The sequence below is a fragment of the Canis lupus genome, chromosome 23 (genome assembly GCF_011100685.1).
Source record: "Canis lupus familiaris isolate Mischka breed German Shepherd chromosome 23, alternate assembly UU_Cfam_GSD_1.0, whole genome shotgun sequence".
Taxonomy (NCBI): domain Eukaryota; kingdom Metazoa; phylum Chordata; class Mammalia; order Carnivora; family Canidae; genus Canis; species Canis lupus.
In genome coordinates this window covers 50,692,230-50,707,136 of record NC_049244.1, presented here as the reverse complement: position 1 = coordinate 50,707,136, position 14,907 = coordinate 50,692,230, and the positions used below count along the sequence as shown (strand labels likewise).

General features: G+C 43.3%; 1 protein-coding gene and 1 long non-coding RNA gene across 2 annotated transcripts; one reads left to right on the top strand and one right to left on the bottom strand.

Annotated features, from left to right (window-relative positions):
* Window positions 1–943: 943 nt before the first annotated feature.
* On the bottom strand, window positions 944–2,081 carry LOC119865440. The gene is made up of 3 exons (XR_005377260.1): window positions 1,878–2,081; window positions 1,218–1,308; window positions 944–1,116 (listed from the first exon to the last, which is right to left on the bottom strand). It is a non-coding gene; the product is annotated as an uncharacterized LOC119865440 (long non-coding RNA).
* Window positions 1,556–13,292, top strand: SSR3 (signal sequence receptor subunit 3). The gene is made up of 5 exons (XM_038571285.1): window positions 1,556–1,748; window positions 2,489–2,615; window positions 7,440–7,538; window positions 11,610–11,741; window positions 12,806–13,292. The coding sequence occupies exons 1-5, from the start codon at window positions 1,616–1,618 to the stop codon at window positions 12,870–12,872; spliced, it is 558 nt and encodes a 185-aa protein (XP_038427213.1). The 5' UTR covers window positions 1,556–1,615; the 3' UTR covers window positions 12,873–13,292.
* Window positions 13,293–14,907: the final 1,615 nt, after the last annotated feature.

Sequence of the window (14,907 nt, the reverse complement as noted above, 5' to 3'; positions counted from 1 at the left end):
AGGGATGTAATGCAGATCTTTTTAAATGAATACTTAAATTTCTGGAAAAAAAAAATCACTAAATGGTCTATTCTTTTCTTATTTTGCTGCTATTGATGAAAGCTTCCGGCATTTATTAGAAGCTTATATTTCAAGAAAACTCCCTCTGGTACTTAGAGAATAGAGAATAGGCTGAAAAGTTGAAGACCGGAAGCTCCATTAGAATGGAAACCGTGTAAATCATTCGCAATTTAGTAGATCTTTCATCTTAATCTCATCTAATCTGTTGATAGGGAAGCTGAAGGTTGGAGAAGTTTGCCTCCTGCCAGTAATGTAGATGAAAGAAGTTTTTGCTCTGATTGAAGTATTTAAGATTAGTTGTTTATGTATGTATTTATGACAGAGCGGGTCCACAGCACAAGCAGATGGAGGGCCAGAGGGAGAAACGGACCCACTGCTGAGCAGGGAGCCCCTGGTTGGGCTCCATCCTAGGACCCTGGGATCATGACCTGAGCAGAAGGCAGACCCTTAACCAACTGAGCCACCTAGGGGCCCCTGGTTGAGTTTTTTGTTTTTGTTTTTTTTAAAGAAAAAGTGATAATGCAAGGAGTTAAAAATGGTATGTGGTGGTTCTAACAGGCCTACTCAATTTTCTGAGCTTTAGAGGAGGCCTGCCTAGCCACCATGTTCTTTACTTAGTTTTATGTCTTACTTAGCATGGCTGTGGAGTCCACATTACTGTAAAGATCGCGTTGGGATAAAGTAATAAAGTTGTGGGCGGCCCAGGCGGCTCGGCGGTCTAGTGCCGCCTTCAGCCCAGGGCGTGACCCCGGGGTTCCAGGATCGAGTCCCGCGTCGGGCTCCCTGCATGGAGCCTGCTTCTCCCTCCTCCTGTGTCTCTGCCTCTCTCTGTCTCTCATGAATAAATAAAATCTTAAAAATCACTTTATTATTATTTTTTTTAAGTGTATTATCTTATTAAATATTCATCAGGGAGGCCAAGAGCTCCTCAGAAGCTGAAGTGCCGCCTCTTCCGTGGAAAGGTCGACTGTGATTTTTGTCGACGCCCTGGAGACCAGCTCTGCTGCGCGCTCCCTTCAGGTTCTCCACCGGATGTGCTTGTCCAGGCTTCTGAGGCTGCGTAAGGAGATAATGGGTGCGTGAAGGAGAAAGGACTGAACGCGGGTTTAGCTACACCATCCTCCTCCCCTTCCTCCTGCAGTGCCCCGGGGCGCTACCCGCAAGCTCCCCGAACGGCCGGCTCGGACCCGAGGCCAGGGCGCGCCTTCCGACTTGGGAATTCCGTCGACCTGGGAAGCCTGACGGGCCCTGAGAAGTGGGATGTCAATAAAGTTTTTGTTTAAAAAAAAAAAAGCCTGCCTGACACCAGAAAGCCCCGCCCTCCGGAAGCCGGCTGCTAGGGGCGGGCCGGGAACCGGAAGTGTGGCCGGCTTGCCCAATCAGGCCGGGGCGCGTAGGGAGCGGCGGCCAATCCTGGGCGAGCTTGCTCCCGCGCCGCGCCAAGGCCCGCCTCCGCGCGTGGCGCTGACGGGTCGCTCGCGGGTACGGCGGCCGCGGGGGCGGTGCTAGAGGCGTCCGGCCCGCCCGGCCCGCAGGCTCCCCGCGCCGCTCCGCCATGGCTCCCAAAGGCGGCTCCAAGCAGCAGTCCGAGGAGGACCTGCTCCTGCAGGACTTCAGCCGCAACCTGTCGGCCAAGTCCTCCGCGCTCTTCTTCGGGAACGCCTTCATCGTGTCCGCCATCCCCATCTGTGAGCGCCGGGGCGGGCGGCGACGGGGCGGGGGCGGGGACGTGGCGGGGCCCGGCTCGCCCAGGCCGGGGTTCGCTGGCTCCGGGACGGCGGCCGCCCGCCGTGACCGGCTCTGAGCCCGAGGCTTACCGGCTGCGGGGAAGCTAAGGAACCGGAGCCGGACCCCTCGACCTGAGGCGGAAGTGGAGCTGCAGGGCCGCGCCGGCGCCGCGCTCTGACGATCGGCCCCACTCTCAGGCCAACGGGGCAGGCTGGTTGTCGCTCGGGTGGAGAACCGCGCAGGCCCCCGCGGCACGTCCGCGGCCGGGGAGGGAGGCCGGGGCTCGCGGCGCCCGCTCGGGGGGGTGGGGGCGGGGGGCGGCCACGTCAGCGTGCGAGCGGCGGCCCGGGCCCGCGCAGCGTCCGCGGCGCCCTGAGGGGGGCGGGGCGTCCCGAACCCGCTCTCCTCCGGGGGCCGGGGGCCGGGGGCCGGGGGCTGGGGGCTGGGGGTCGACGTCTCGCCTGCGCCGGGGGATGGGGATGATGGGGATGGCGAGGGCGAGGGCGAGGTGGTGCGCCTCACGGCTTCCGAGCCGGCCAGGTGCGCGGCCAGGACTTGACCGCCTCCGTCGGGCCTCAGGCGCTGGGCCGGATCTCCTCCCCCGGCCTGAACTTTGCGGGCTTGGCTACGCCGGGTCGGGCCTCTAACTGGGCGCTGACGTTCCCTTCCTGTCTGTGTCCCCGCCCCGGGCCTGATGCAGGGCTGTATTGGCGAATATGGCACATGGATCTCATTCAGTCGGCCGTGCTCTACAGTGTGATGACCCTCGTAAGCACTTACCTGGTGGCTTTCGCATACAAAAACGTGAAATTTGTTCTCAAACACAAGTAAGTATGTTTCTCAAGTGAACGTATGTTTTACATGGTGCACTTTTTTATTTTTTTTTAAGATTTTATTTACTTACGAGAGACACAGAGAGACAGGCAGAGGGAGAAGCAGGCTCCACGCAGGGAGCCCGACGTGGGACTCGATCCGGGGCCTCCAAGATAACGCCCTGGGCTGAAGGCGGCGCCAAACGGCTGAGCCACCCGGGCTGGGCCGCTGGGCTGCCCGTGGTGCACTTTTACGTAGAAGGATGTCTGAAAGATCACTTGTGTCTTATTTTCGATAAAGCATCAACTTGGGCTGTATAGATATGTAGGCATCTTTTTTTTTTTTTAAAGATTTTTTTTTTTTTTTTTTTTTTCCTAATTCATGAGAGAGAGGCACAGACAGAGGCAGAGGGAGAAGCAGGCTCCGTGCAGGGAGCCCGACGTGAGACTCGATCCCGGGTCTCCACCCGGGCTGCCCGATATGTAGGCATATTAATGGGCGGCCATTATTTTAATATGAAAAGTTATTGGGCGGCCTCGGTGGCTCAGCGGTTTAGCGCCGCCTTCCGCCCAGGGCGTGATCCTGGACACCCGGAATAGAATCCCACCTCAGGCTCCCTGCGTGGAGCCTGCTTTTCTCTCTCTCTCCCCCCCCTCTCATAAATAATTAATAAATAAATAAATATATATATATATATCCCTGGGTGGCTCAGCGGTTTGGCTCCTGCCTTTGGCCCAGGGCAGGATCCTGAAGTCCCGGAATCAAGTCCCCCATCTGGCTTCCAGCGTGGAGCCTGCTTCTCCCTCTACCTGGGTCTCTGCCTCTCTCTCTCTCTCCCCGTGTGTCTGTCATGAATAAATAAATAAATAAATCTTTTTTTTTTTAAAAGAAAAATTATTGACTGACTGACTCAGAGACAGCACTTCTGACATTTAAAGAAGTAGGATTCGAGGGTGAAATTACAACAGTTGGGCACTGGCCTCAATCACGGGGTTTATCAGAAAAACTAAGTAAGTTAACATTGCTGAAGTCAAATGAAACTCTGCAAAGTATGATTCTTGTACTCCATGCACCGTTTTTCAGACATGAAAGGTTTTTTTTTTTTTTTTTTAATTTATTTATTTATGATAGAGAGAGGCAGAAACACAGGAGGAGGAGGGAGAAGCAGGCTCCATGCTGGGAGCCTGACATGGAACTCGATCCTGGGACTCCAGGATCATGCCCTGGGCCAAAGGCAGGTGCTAAACCTCTGAGCCACCCAGGGATCCCCCCATGAAAGGTTTTTAATTTTTTTTAACTATGATATTCTATGCTAATTACATTTTTTTTTCTTAGAAGTGTGTAAAAATGTAAAAGACTATATATTTTTAAAGAACACGTTGTATAAATCCTTTCTAAGTCTGTTGTTTCTGTGTTGGGCTCTTTGTGTGGTCACAAGGAATAGAAACATGTTGCCATGGAAGAGCCTGGGTGGCTTAGTTGGTTAAGTATCTGACTCTTGGTTTCTGCCAAGGTCATGACCTCAGGGTCCTGTGATCAAGCCCTGCATCAAGCTCTACACTCAGTGGAGTCTGCTTGCATAGTCTCTCCCTCTGCCCTTTCCCCTGCTTGTGCGCAAAGGTATGCTCACTTGCTCTCTCTCAAATAAATAAACTATTAAAAAAAACCCAACATGTTGAGATGATCTCAGTTAATAGGGATTTATTGTATGAAGGCCAGAAATGTCTTCAGTGGCTGAAAGTGGCCTTAGCATCTTCTCTGTTGTCTTGGACCCATAGGAAGTCAGGTTTGTGTGACTGCCTTTCTGCTAGACAGCAGAGCGGTCATCTTTGTTGTCTTTCTGCTTGGCAGCCCTCTTCACCAACGCCATTCTGGTTCCAGCCTTCCTGGGCTTTCTTGTGCAGTGTGGCCATCTGTGGGTAGCAAAGCCCTCACACGTGGGCACCTTGTGTTACCCACCCTTTGTGATATCCTCAGAACTTAATCCTTTCAAGGCTCGGTGTTTTTTTTTTTTTTTTTTTTTTTAACTTGTCCTGTGTAATATTTTTCATTTACCTTTTTGGAATTAAATATAAATTTAATAGAAAATTATTTTTTTGGGTTTCTATTTTATTAAAAAAATTTTTTTTTGGAGGGGGGTGTTTCTTTTAAAAAGTTTATTCAAGCTAGCAGAGCCAGAGAGAACACAGGTTGCGGGGGCAGGGGCAGAGGCATAGGGAGAAGCAGGCTTCATGCTCAGCAGGGAGTGTGATCCCAGGACCCAGAGATCAGGACTTGAGCCCAGGGCAGATGCTAAACTGACTGAGCCACTTGGGCACCTCTAAAATTACGTTTTTTATACTTTCTCATGTCGATTCTAGGCTTCTTGAGGGCCACTGCCATGTCGTTTGTTCCTTATACCAGTTAACAGTACATTTAGTTGAGTAAAATTTTGATTACTGATTTAGCAGGTTGTCTCATAGTGGAATTATTTTTTAATTAGTTTTGATTTAATGTTAAAGAATGCCACTCCTATTGAAGCTCCTATGGATTTACAAGGTGTGTTAAAGCTCAAAGACCCAGGAAGTTGCAGAGTATGGACAGATGTTACTAGTAGAAGAAAGATGGCTTATGTGTTGACAGTCTGGATTCGGATCTCAGCTCTGCTTTTCTTAAATGTAGAGCCTTGGGGAGCGCCTGGGTGGCTTAGTAGGTTTTAAGAGGCTGCCTTTGGCATAGGTCATGATCCCTCCTCGGTGGGGAGTCTCCTCCCTTGGCTCCTCCCCCAGCTCATTCTTTCTCTCAAGTAAACAAAATCTTAAAAAAAAAAAAATGTATAGCCTTGGGCACACATTTCATCTCTTTAGCCATCAGATTCCTGAGCTTTAAATGGGGATACTTAGTGGTACCTCATAGATGGTGAGGATTGAATAATAAGAGTGACATGTTAAGTGTAGTGTCTGGCACATAATAAATGTTTATGTGCCGTGTCAGATTGGGGGTGTGAGAGCCTGTAGGAATTTAAGGTGGCATGACAAAAAAAAAATGTTTGCAAATATGTTTTTTTTTTTCCAAGAAATTAAATAGTAATTTTCTTTTTTATTCTGGAAGAATTCCAAAATATGTAAAAAAAATTAATAACAGAAATAAAACCAGTTGATTTTTGTGGGTTATCTCAGATGGTTGAGTGCTGGGCCACCAGAATGACCTTTGCCTTGTCTTAGAGCATTGAGCATTGAGTGAGACTTACTTTCTAAGAGCCCTAAAACAGAGGGTAGGACTTCTTGAGTTGTCATAAACCTAACATGTGGTTATGCTTCTGTTAGGTGAAGATACAATTTTAGATCTAGGAGAGAAATGAACTAGTTAATATGGTTTGATCTCTTCAGGAAAATTTGTCTTGTGAACAGATGACTGACTAGTTGTCCTTTAAGACACTAGGAGATAGTCAACTCTTAAGAACATAGTTTAGTCCTATGTCCTAGTATCCTGATGATGATGATGTGTCTGTGTGTATCTCTTTTCCCTCTGTTCAGCTCAGAAAGGTTTCTTCCATAAGTGACATTAATTTATCAACTGACCTTTCTTAGAAAAAACTGGTCTTGTGTGCAGTTCAAGAAACATATTGAGTACCTGGTCGGCTAGAGAGATTCCAGGATGAGAGTCTGCCCCTTAAGAACAGAACTTTTCCATAGTAAAATGAATCAGATGAAATTGGATCTCTGGGAATTTGTGTTTAATTGGCATTGTAGAAGCTCTTGTGGCTAAAGAAAGGCTGAAAACTATTGCCTTGGATAATCTTGGGCTTTCTTTTCAGGAGTCCATCCTGATTTCTCCGTACCTTTCCTTGGTGTATACTAACCAGAACTAAATATAGCTTAGTAATGAGGGATTAATTAATTGAACATAGAGTGAACAGATTTCTGTGTCCCACAGAAAGAACTGCTTTTGATAAATCTCAATCTGTGTTGAACATTTTCATAGTGGAACTGTGTAGGTGGTTAGATTTTGCTTATATCAATTATTTTTCTTCTATAATTATGGCTAACCAGTTTCTTCTATATTACGAAAAATACACCTTGTTAAATTTAAATGTCATGAACTTTGGGAGGCTTTTTATATTTTGTCTTAGGTTAAATTTTACTCTTTCACTAGCAATCTCACCTGATAAAATTCACCTTCTAGATATTCTGATGAATATAGTTTTAAAAATTTGTCTCATCACTGAAGATTTTGATCTGATATCTTGAATAACACTTTTAGCCTTTTCTGGCTGATTCCATATTGGTACAATCTGTGGTTCATTTAGTTAAAAGTGGTATGGTTGATCCCTGACTTTGTGGTATTTATTTTTAGTGAAATTGTTCTTTGTAGTGGTGGTGAAAGTATTAATTTAATGTTACATATTCCTTTTTGTTAATTCCCTTTTGTTTTTTAAGCCTAGTGTACTTTTATTTACTGGAATTGAAATCCTGTATTATTTGCCAGTGCCTAATCAAATTTATTTTTTGAACAAATATAAATAGGCTAACACAGAATAGAGTTACAATGATTTATAACTAAATTATGCTAAAAGCATTTGACCTATTTCCATACTAAATACCTAAACTTTGGAAAATTATCCCTTTCAAGCAAAAATCAAAACCTATAACTGATAAACTATATCTTGGAAGCTCTTGAACTCTCTTTTGGCTATTACAGTATAATAAACTTGGAATTTTGTCAAGATTATTTCTTGAAATGTAAAATATATACTTGCTAGTACAAACTATGAGTACAGAGTGTTTCAGATAGTGTGATGTTCATTCCTGGAGCATGTGGAAACCTTTTTTCTTACCCCTTTTTTTTTTTTCCTCTAGAGTAGCACAGAAGAGGGAGGATGCTGTTTCCAAAGAAGTGACTCGAAAACTCTCTGAAGCTGATAACAGAAAGATGTCTCGAAAGGAAAAAGATGAAAGGTTTGACTTCTAAAGTGTTGGTGATAATCAGAAAAGGGGATACTTTGTAGAAAAATTATATTTTTGGTTTCTGCCTAAAGAATGTGGATAATGGAATTGCCTGAGGTTAAATGCTGATATTGTAGAAGACGTAGTAATGGGAATAACAATCACTGGCATTCTGAGTTTTTACCACTACCAGATGCTTTTCTTTGTGTTCTACACCGTTCATTTGTTTCTTTAAAGAGTTCTATGAGGTAGGGCTGTTATTTCCATTTTACATCTGAGGAAACTGAGGTACAGAAACCTTGGGTAACTTGCCCAAGGGCACAAATTAGCGTGCGATTGATCCACTGTAAGAACGCGGGCAAGAATGTGGGCGGTGTGGCTCCAGAGCTTGTCCTCCCAACTGCTCTCCTGGAGGTTAGTGTACAGCCTACAGAGCTGTATCCAGGGCTGGTTCTGCCACGTGATACCTAGCTATGCGACCTTGAGCAAGCCACCTCACCCCTCTGGGTCTGGAGAGTTTGCATTGTGTTGGTGTTAGCATTTTTAGGTGGTGGTATTTCCATTCCTGAGCTTCCCTAGGGACAGCCAGTTCTTCATTATCTGCATTGGTTGGGAAAAAGAAAACAACTCGGTTTCTGCCCTGTTGCCCAAATCTCTGCCACATTTGTCAGCCCTTACCCCTCAGGTTTTCCTGCCGACAGCTCTTAGAAGGCTTAATAGTCTAATATCTGAGAGGCAGAAGTCTCTGAATGAGGATAAACTTGTGCTTAAGTTGTTACGTGGGTTTAATACAGTCACTAGGTGAGGTGGTTTTCATGGATTTTTTTTTTTTTTTTAAAGATTTTATTTATTCATGAGGGAGAGAGGCTGGGAGGGGAGAGGGGGCCAGGGAGGGGAGAGGGGCTGGGAGGGAATGGGAGAAGCAGACTCCCTACAGGGAGCCCAATGCGGGACTCGATCCCGGGATCCCGGCATCCCGGCGTCATGCCCTGAGCCAAAGGCAGATGCTCATCCGCTGAGCCACCCAGGCACCCCAATCCAAGAGTTTTTGTTGAAAATATATCTTTTAATGAATTCACCTGTAATCTGCAAAAAAGTTACAATTTTTTTTTTAAGATTTTATTTATTTACTCATGAGAGACAGAGGGAGAAGCAGGCTCCCTGCAGGGAGCCTGATGTGGGACTTGATCCCAGGACCAGGATCACACTGAGAGCCAAAGGGACGCTCAACTGCTGAGCCACCCAGGCATCCCTTGTAGATCTTAAGTTCTGGTATCTACGAAGTGCTTTGTAAAGTGGAATTTTTAACCCACTTTGCTCCAGAAAGACTTTATGGAGACTTGTAATATTAAAGTGCATATGAAAGAAAGTACAGTTTTGAAAGATCAGAAACCTTTAAAAGTAAGAAAAGTTGGGTGGACAAGAACCTCAGGGTTAGTTACAGCAGTTGAGCATTGAACTTAGCTCTGAGCTTCCAAGTGTCAGGGGAAGCATCTGAGGTCTTACACTTTCATTGTCTGATGAGAAGCAACATGTAAGTCCTTCTGAAGAGAAACTTTCCTGGCATGGAATCTTTGGAAGGATTTTGTCAAGTGGATCCCTATTTAAGGGACACTGAGTGACTTAACAAACAATGTTTTCTACAGTGGTTTTGAAAAGGCACTAAAACATTTTAGAAATCGTTATCTCCTGTGGATCCTTCATAAAAACTGAAGGGTGGGACCTTTTTTTTTTTTTTTTTTAAGTATTTTCTACACCCAGTATGGGGCTCAAACTCATGACCTGGAGATCAAGAGTTGCATGCTCTACTGACATTAGCCAGTCAGGCACTCTGTGAAGGGTACAGTATTCAAATAGTGATGGTGAATGCCTTTTCTCAGCAGCTTTAGTGAGGTCTGCCTACAAAGCTTCCTGATTATAAATTTTTGCTTGGCAATAGAGGTAACAGAATCTAGGACACATTAGAAATCTTTTTACTGAATTACAAATGGTTCTTAAATTGGAGTATACATCACAGTATGCAATTTCAAAATGCTTGTTACAGCTCTATAGGTTTTAGGTAATGAATTACAGCAGAGGTGGCAAATGGGTCTCTGTCCACTGCAGATGTGCCTGATTTGTTCTGGTGCTTGTTCTTGACCCTGGGATGTGTCTCAGAATCCTCAGGATGGTATTCAGGTAGTCAGTACTAGTGGATCAGGGTTGGAATTGGAAAGGAAGTATCTTTGCCATTGGCTGGATCAGTATTTCAAAGGAGAATGTAGTGTAGGTTTTGCGGATACATAAAATGCAGTGTCAGAAGATTATAAAATTTCTATCATCTTCAGTAGAAGTTTGTGCTGTTACTGTTTCACAAAAACCACCAGTCTTGAAAACAGAGGCACTTGTTCTAAGTATTTCCTAGCAGTATAATGTATTTCCTCCAATTCCAAGTCACATACATATATATTTTTAAAGATTTTGTTTAGTTATTCATGAGAAACAGAGAGAGACAGAGGCAGAGACACAGGCAGAGGGAGAAGCATGCTCCATGCAGGGATCCCGATATGGGACTCAATCCAGGGACTCCAGAATCACACCCTGGGCCAAAAGCAGGAGCTAAACCGCTGAGCCACCCCGGGCTGCCCCCAAGTCACATATTTTTAAATTTACAATTAAACTTCTCTGAAATCAGGAGCTGTTTTATAGTTGATGGTTGCATTTAATGTATCTTTTACTTCTCCCAAACTTGGAGTATATTAGAGATCACAGACTTCTTGTGATGAAGATAAGTTCATTTCATTTAGCTCCTTTTAGTCAAGCTTGTTGACTTTGGATTAGAACATTTGGTAAATAACATGTAGGAGCTGCCAGTGACATTAGCCATAGTGCTGTCCTTCAGCTTGGTGGAGGGGATTATCTAGCCCCAGGGTGTGTATCTTTGGGGAAGGACAAAGCATCAGTGGTGATGGCTTTCAACCTTTTTGATAATAATCCACAGTGAAATACTTTACCTTTCAACCAAATACACTCAAACTTGCACACATGCAAATGTTGCACAAAACAATAATTATCCTGCTGTGGATAATACACTCAATATTTTTCTATTTAAAAAGTGCTAGTCTCAATCCACTCATTTATTTTCTCTGAGCATTGAATCCACCCAGTTGATTTCACGTCCCACTAATGGGTCACAACCTACTCTTTTAAAAACTGCTTTACAAAGTTAATTAACCAAATGGAGTAAAGGCTACCCGATTCATAGGCATCTTGGGACTTCCTGCTTGCCTGTGTGAAGAGGTAAAAGAAAAGGTTGATAAAGTTTTAGTCAGTTAATAAAACATAAGAAGTAAAATGGATAAAAGAAAAAGTAAATGGGTTTTACAAAGTTAAAAAAATCCTCCTAATGATGAAGCAGACTCTTTGAATTATGTAAAGTGGCTAAAGATAGTTGCAGACAAGTCTGCTTCTGTGAGCCATGGCTGGTTTTAGTCCTTGGGATGGTCTTCAGGTGTAATATTGAAGGCTGAAATCTGTAGGCTATTGAGCATCTCAAGCCAGCAAATAGCCAGGAAAGCTTCATCTGGCTACTGATCGCGGAGTTTTTTTTTTTAGGTGAGGACCTAGAGAATGATGTCTCTTTAGGCCACTGGTGAAACCAAGCCAATTGCAATTAATCTGTCCCTTCCTCCAAAGCCCTGACTGCCTGGGAAAAAAGGTAATACACCGAGCAGCTATTTTTATCAATAGAGTAAAATATCTTTTTCAGCAGGAAAAAAGGGCACAAATGCTGGTTAAATTTAATAGTAAAAACACATTCTGTGGGGATCCCTGGGTGGCTCAGTAGTTTAGCGCCTGCCTTCGTCCCAGGGCGTGATCCTGGACTCCTAGGATCGAATCCCACGTCGGGCTCCCTGCGTGGAGCCTGCTTCTCCCTCTGCCTGTGTCTCATTGAATAAGTAAAATCTTAAAAACAAAACAAAACCAAAACCACATTCTGCCCAGAATACTTAAGGAAAAACTCACTGTATATAGTAAACTAGAGCCATGTGGTATTTAAAATATTCTATAATATTTTTATAAACTTGATTTGTTTGTGTACAGAATTTTGTGGAAGAAGAATGAAGTTGCTGATTATGAAGCTACAACATTTTCCATCTTCTATAACAACACCCTATTCCTGGTCTTGGTCATTGTTGCCTCCTTCTTTATATTGAAGAACTTCAACCCAACGGTGTATCCTTTTAAAGGTTGATTAGCATTTTTCGAAGTCTAGAAGCAGTAGTTTGTTTTGGTTTTGATTTATCTAAATATTTTACTATGAAGAAAAACTGCCTAGGGAATCAGTGCACTAAATAAATAGCACTGTGACCCTAGGCAAGTTTCTGGACATGTAAAAGAGGGCCTTTGGGCTTGATTTAAAGTTCTTTGAAGTTTACAAATTACAACTTCATGATAAATAATAACTATTACAAAGCAGCCCTACATATATGATTCTGTATACCTGCTTATTTAAAAATAAGTTCCAAGAATCAAAAGCAAAGTTGCCATCTTTGATAGCTCCTGCCATAAGCACGTGTCTGCTGATATTTTGGGGCTTTGGAATTGGGTGGGTAGCCAGTGCAGTTAAATAGGCAGGTTTCATGATATCTTAACAGTGTTTCAGGCTGCTCTTAAATTGAGCTTTTGGGCAAGAATCAGTCTTCTCTTTTTACATAATTTATTAAAGGTGTTAGGTAGGGATATGCAGCCAGACTTTTAATAGGTGGAGATGTTCTATAATACAGCAAGCTCCTTCAACTTGTATCTTCTGGGAACACTAGAGTGGTTTGCCCCAACAGTCCAGTTCTGAGGCTGAGAGTGGCTGTGAACTTTCAGAGCCTCTTTGCTTTTCCTGGGCAACTTGTAGCTAAAACACTGAGGGACAGGGGAAACTTATTTCTCCTTTGCTCTTAGGTGGGGGAAGGGAGAAGGGGGGGAGAGAAAAGTTGGAGAAGTTCCTTCTTGACAAAGTCTTTTAGGTTAAATGGAATTCAGATGTCTTCTTTGTGATCATGTATTCTAGGTTCTCTCGCAAGTGTTTCCTTTTTAAAATTGGAACACATTTTCTGCTAATGCTCTTCATTCTTTATAGCCTTCTGTCTTGTAAATTGCATTTGCAGACAATGGGACTGCACGTCATTGTCGTTTTATAGTGTCAGGAGGGAAATAGTGCATTCCAAAGAGATGGGCAAAATCTTTTTATTTTGTTGAACTACTTCTTGGGCTTTTAATATTTCCTTAACATTAAATTTTTACAGGAACTATATTTTGTCCATAAGTGCTTCATCAGGCCTCATCGCCCTTCTGTCTACTGGCTCCAAGTAGACTGTACCGGCTTTGGCCCCTGGCTTTGTATCTATGGGTGGCCTGTGGTATATGGAAAAGTAACAGGGTGGTCAGAATGAGAGACACACAAGATGTTTTTATAGTCTGCAGTTGGAGGGTTTGAAAAACCCAACAAAATGTAATTCAGTATTTGTTTATTGGCTCTTTTTTTGACAGATTGTTGAAATTAAATGAATTGAAAGGAAAATTCAGAGTCCAGGACATTTATTAAAAGGTAAAAAGTCTCGTAATGTGCTGTAATCACAAGAGGAGAAAATAACTTGTTTCCTTGATCTGTCAGAGGTCACAGTAACCTGGACTGAGCTGTTATTATTTATAATAGCAAGAAGTTAGTAAGTGGTTCTTTGTGTTCTAACCACAATATTATAACTTTTTTTGAATCATAAATATCAGAATGAATCCTTTCCCCTTGGGGATTGAACAGCCTCATGTTTACGAGTCACTTGAATTTGTGATTTGAAATAACTCACAGTTAAAAACAAGGTATCCAATTTGGGGAAGAGAAACTGGTGCAAAAGTTCTGTTTTTGTTTTACAGAAGAAAGGCAGCTAGGGTAATAACCTAAAAATAGCGGCCAGGCATTAGGAGAGTTGTCCTGTGGGGTTAAGGCACATACTGTTCAGCTGTATAGCTGTGGCCTTGGGTGGCCAGGGAGGTCAGCTCAACCTTACCATGTTGGTTTGACCTGTTTTAAGAGACTGGAGTCATTGTTTTCCTTGACCACGGTCTCATACCACTAGAGGAATGTTCAGTAGAGAACCTCCTTCCTGAATATTGATGTGTAAAAGATCAAAGTAATGTTTTGTAATCTTAGTTCCAGAATTCTATGAACTCTCTAAGGAATTGCAGTGGTTTTAGTGCTTACGCAGCATCTAGTGCAGCATTTTTTCCATCAGGACTTTAATAAATTTGACCCTTTGGTCCACAGGTTCCTATTGATCGTGCACAAAACTTCATATTAACCTCCTCAGCCCCTGGGGTCCAGCCAAGAACATGCTCTGGCATTTTTAACCAATGTTTGCAAAGATAATTATTTTCTGGTGCATGCCGTGATGTGAAAAAGTTTGGGAAGCTTTTTTAGCTTGAATTATTGAAAGGGTTATAGAGTGACAGGTAATACAGGTTCATATTCATGTTAGCTTTTGACCATATCCAGTAATTTCCTACAAACAGTACTTCAACAGGAAGATTCTATTCCTAATTCCTAATCTTAACTTTAATCTTTAGTTTCCACTTCTAAATTTAAGGTGAATGTTGTAAAAAAATACTTGCTGTTTTGTTTATAATTTTATAGAAAGGTGTTCATCTGTATTGATCTTTTATGCTGTTGGGTGTTTTTGGTAGGGCACATCCAAGAACTTGGGAGACCGAGGCAAGGGCACATTTGCATAGTGATTAAGATCATCACTGTCTTCATTTCAGGATTTTATTTGCTTATTGTTTCTAGAAGTTTGCAATTTACTTTGGTGCATTATTATCCATGTGCCATCACTGGGTAATACGAAATGAATGGGGAGATCGCAAGAGAGTCACTGCAAAGGATTGTACTACACGAGAGGTTTTAGGTGTTAACTTTTCTTGGTAGATGAATAAGTGGTCAGTAGTTGAGTGGCATGGGGTGTGTGTACCAAACGCATTTGCTTATTTGACAAACAGGGTCTCCTGATTGTTACCAGAGCTGGGCCAAGTGTGTTTTCGGGTTTTGTTGTTGCTGCTGTTGTTTTAACTGCGGGTAAAGCATGGCCACTAGATGGCACTGCCTGCGTTGAAGGGGGGCAGCTGCCACCGTTCTTAAGGTACAGTGTTCCCCAGATGGAGTGGTGAAGAGGGCAGCAGTTTAATATTCTTAGTAGAATGTCTCTTGAATTCAGAAATTGAATAATTTGTAGAAAAGCAAATAAGCAAAATTTGATTTTGGTCCTGAATCTTACCCAGAGGACTTTTTGGTTCTGGTTAATGGTTTCTAACCTTCTCTACGGTTGAATTTCTGTGCGTAAGTTTATAAGGCATATAC

What these genes read in the sequence shown, in the direction of transcription:
- SSR3 (XM_038571285.1), top strand. Translation starts at nt 1,616, where the DNA reads ATGGCTCCCAAAGGCGGCTCCAAGCAGCAGTCCGAGGAGGACCTGCTC. An exon ending in CGTGTCCGCCATCCCCATCT is followed by an intron (nt 1,749 to 2,488) that starts GTGAGCGCCGGG and finishes GGCCTGATGCAG; the next exon opens with GGCTGTATTGGCGAATATGG. An exon ending in AAGAACTTCAACCCAACGGT is followed by an intron (nt 11,742 to 12,805) that starts GTATCCTTTTAA and finishes AAATTTTTACAG; the next exon opens with GAACTATATTTTGTCCATAA.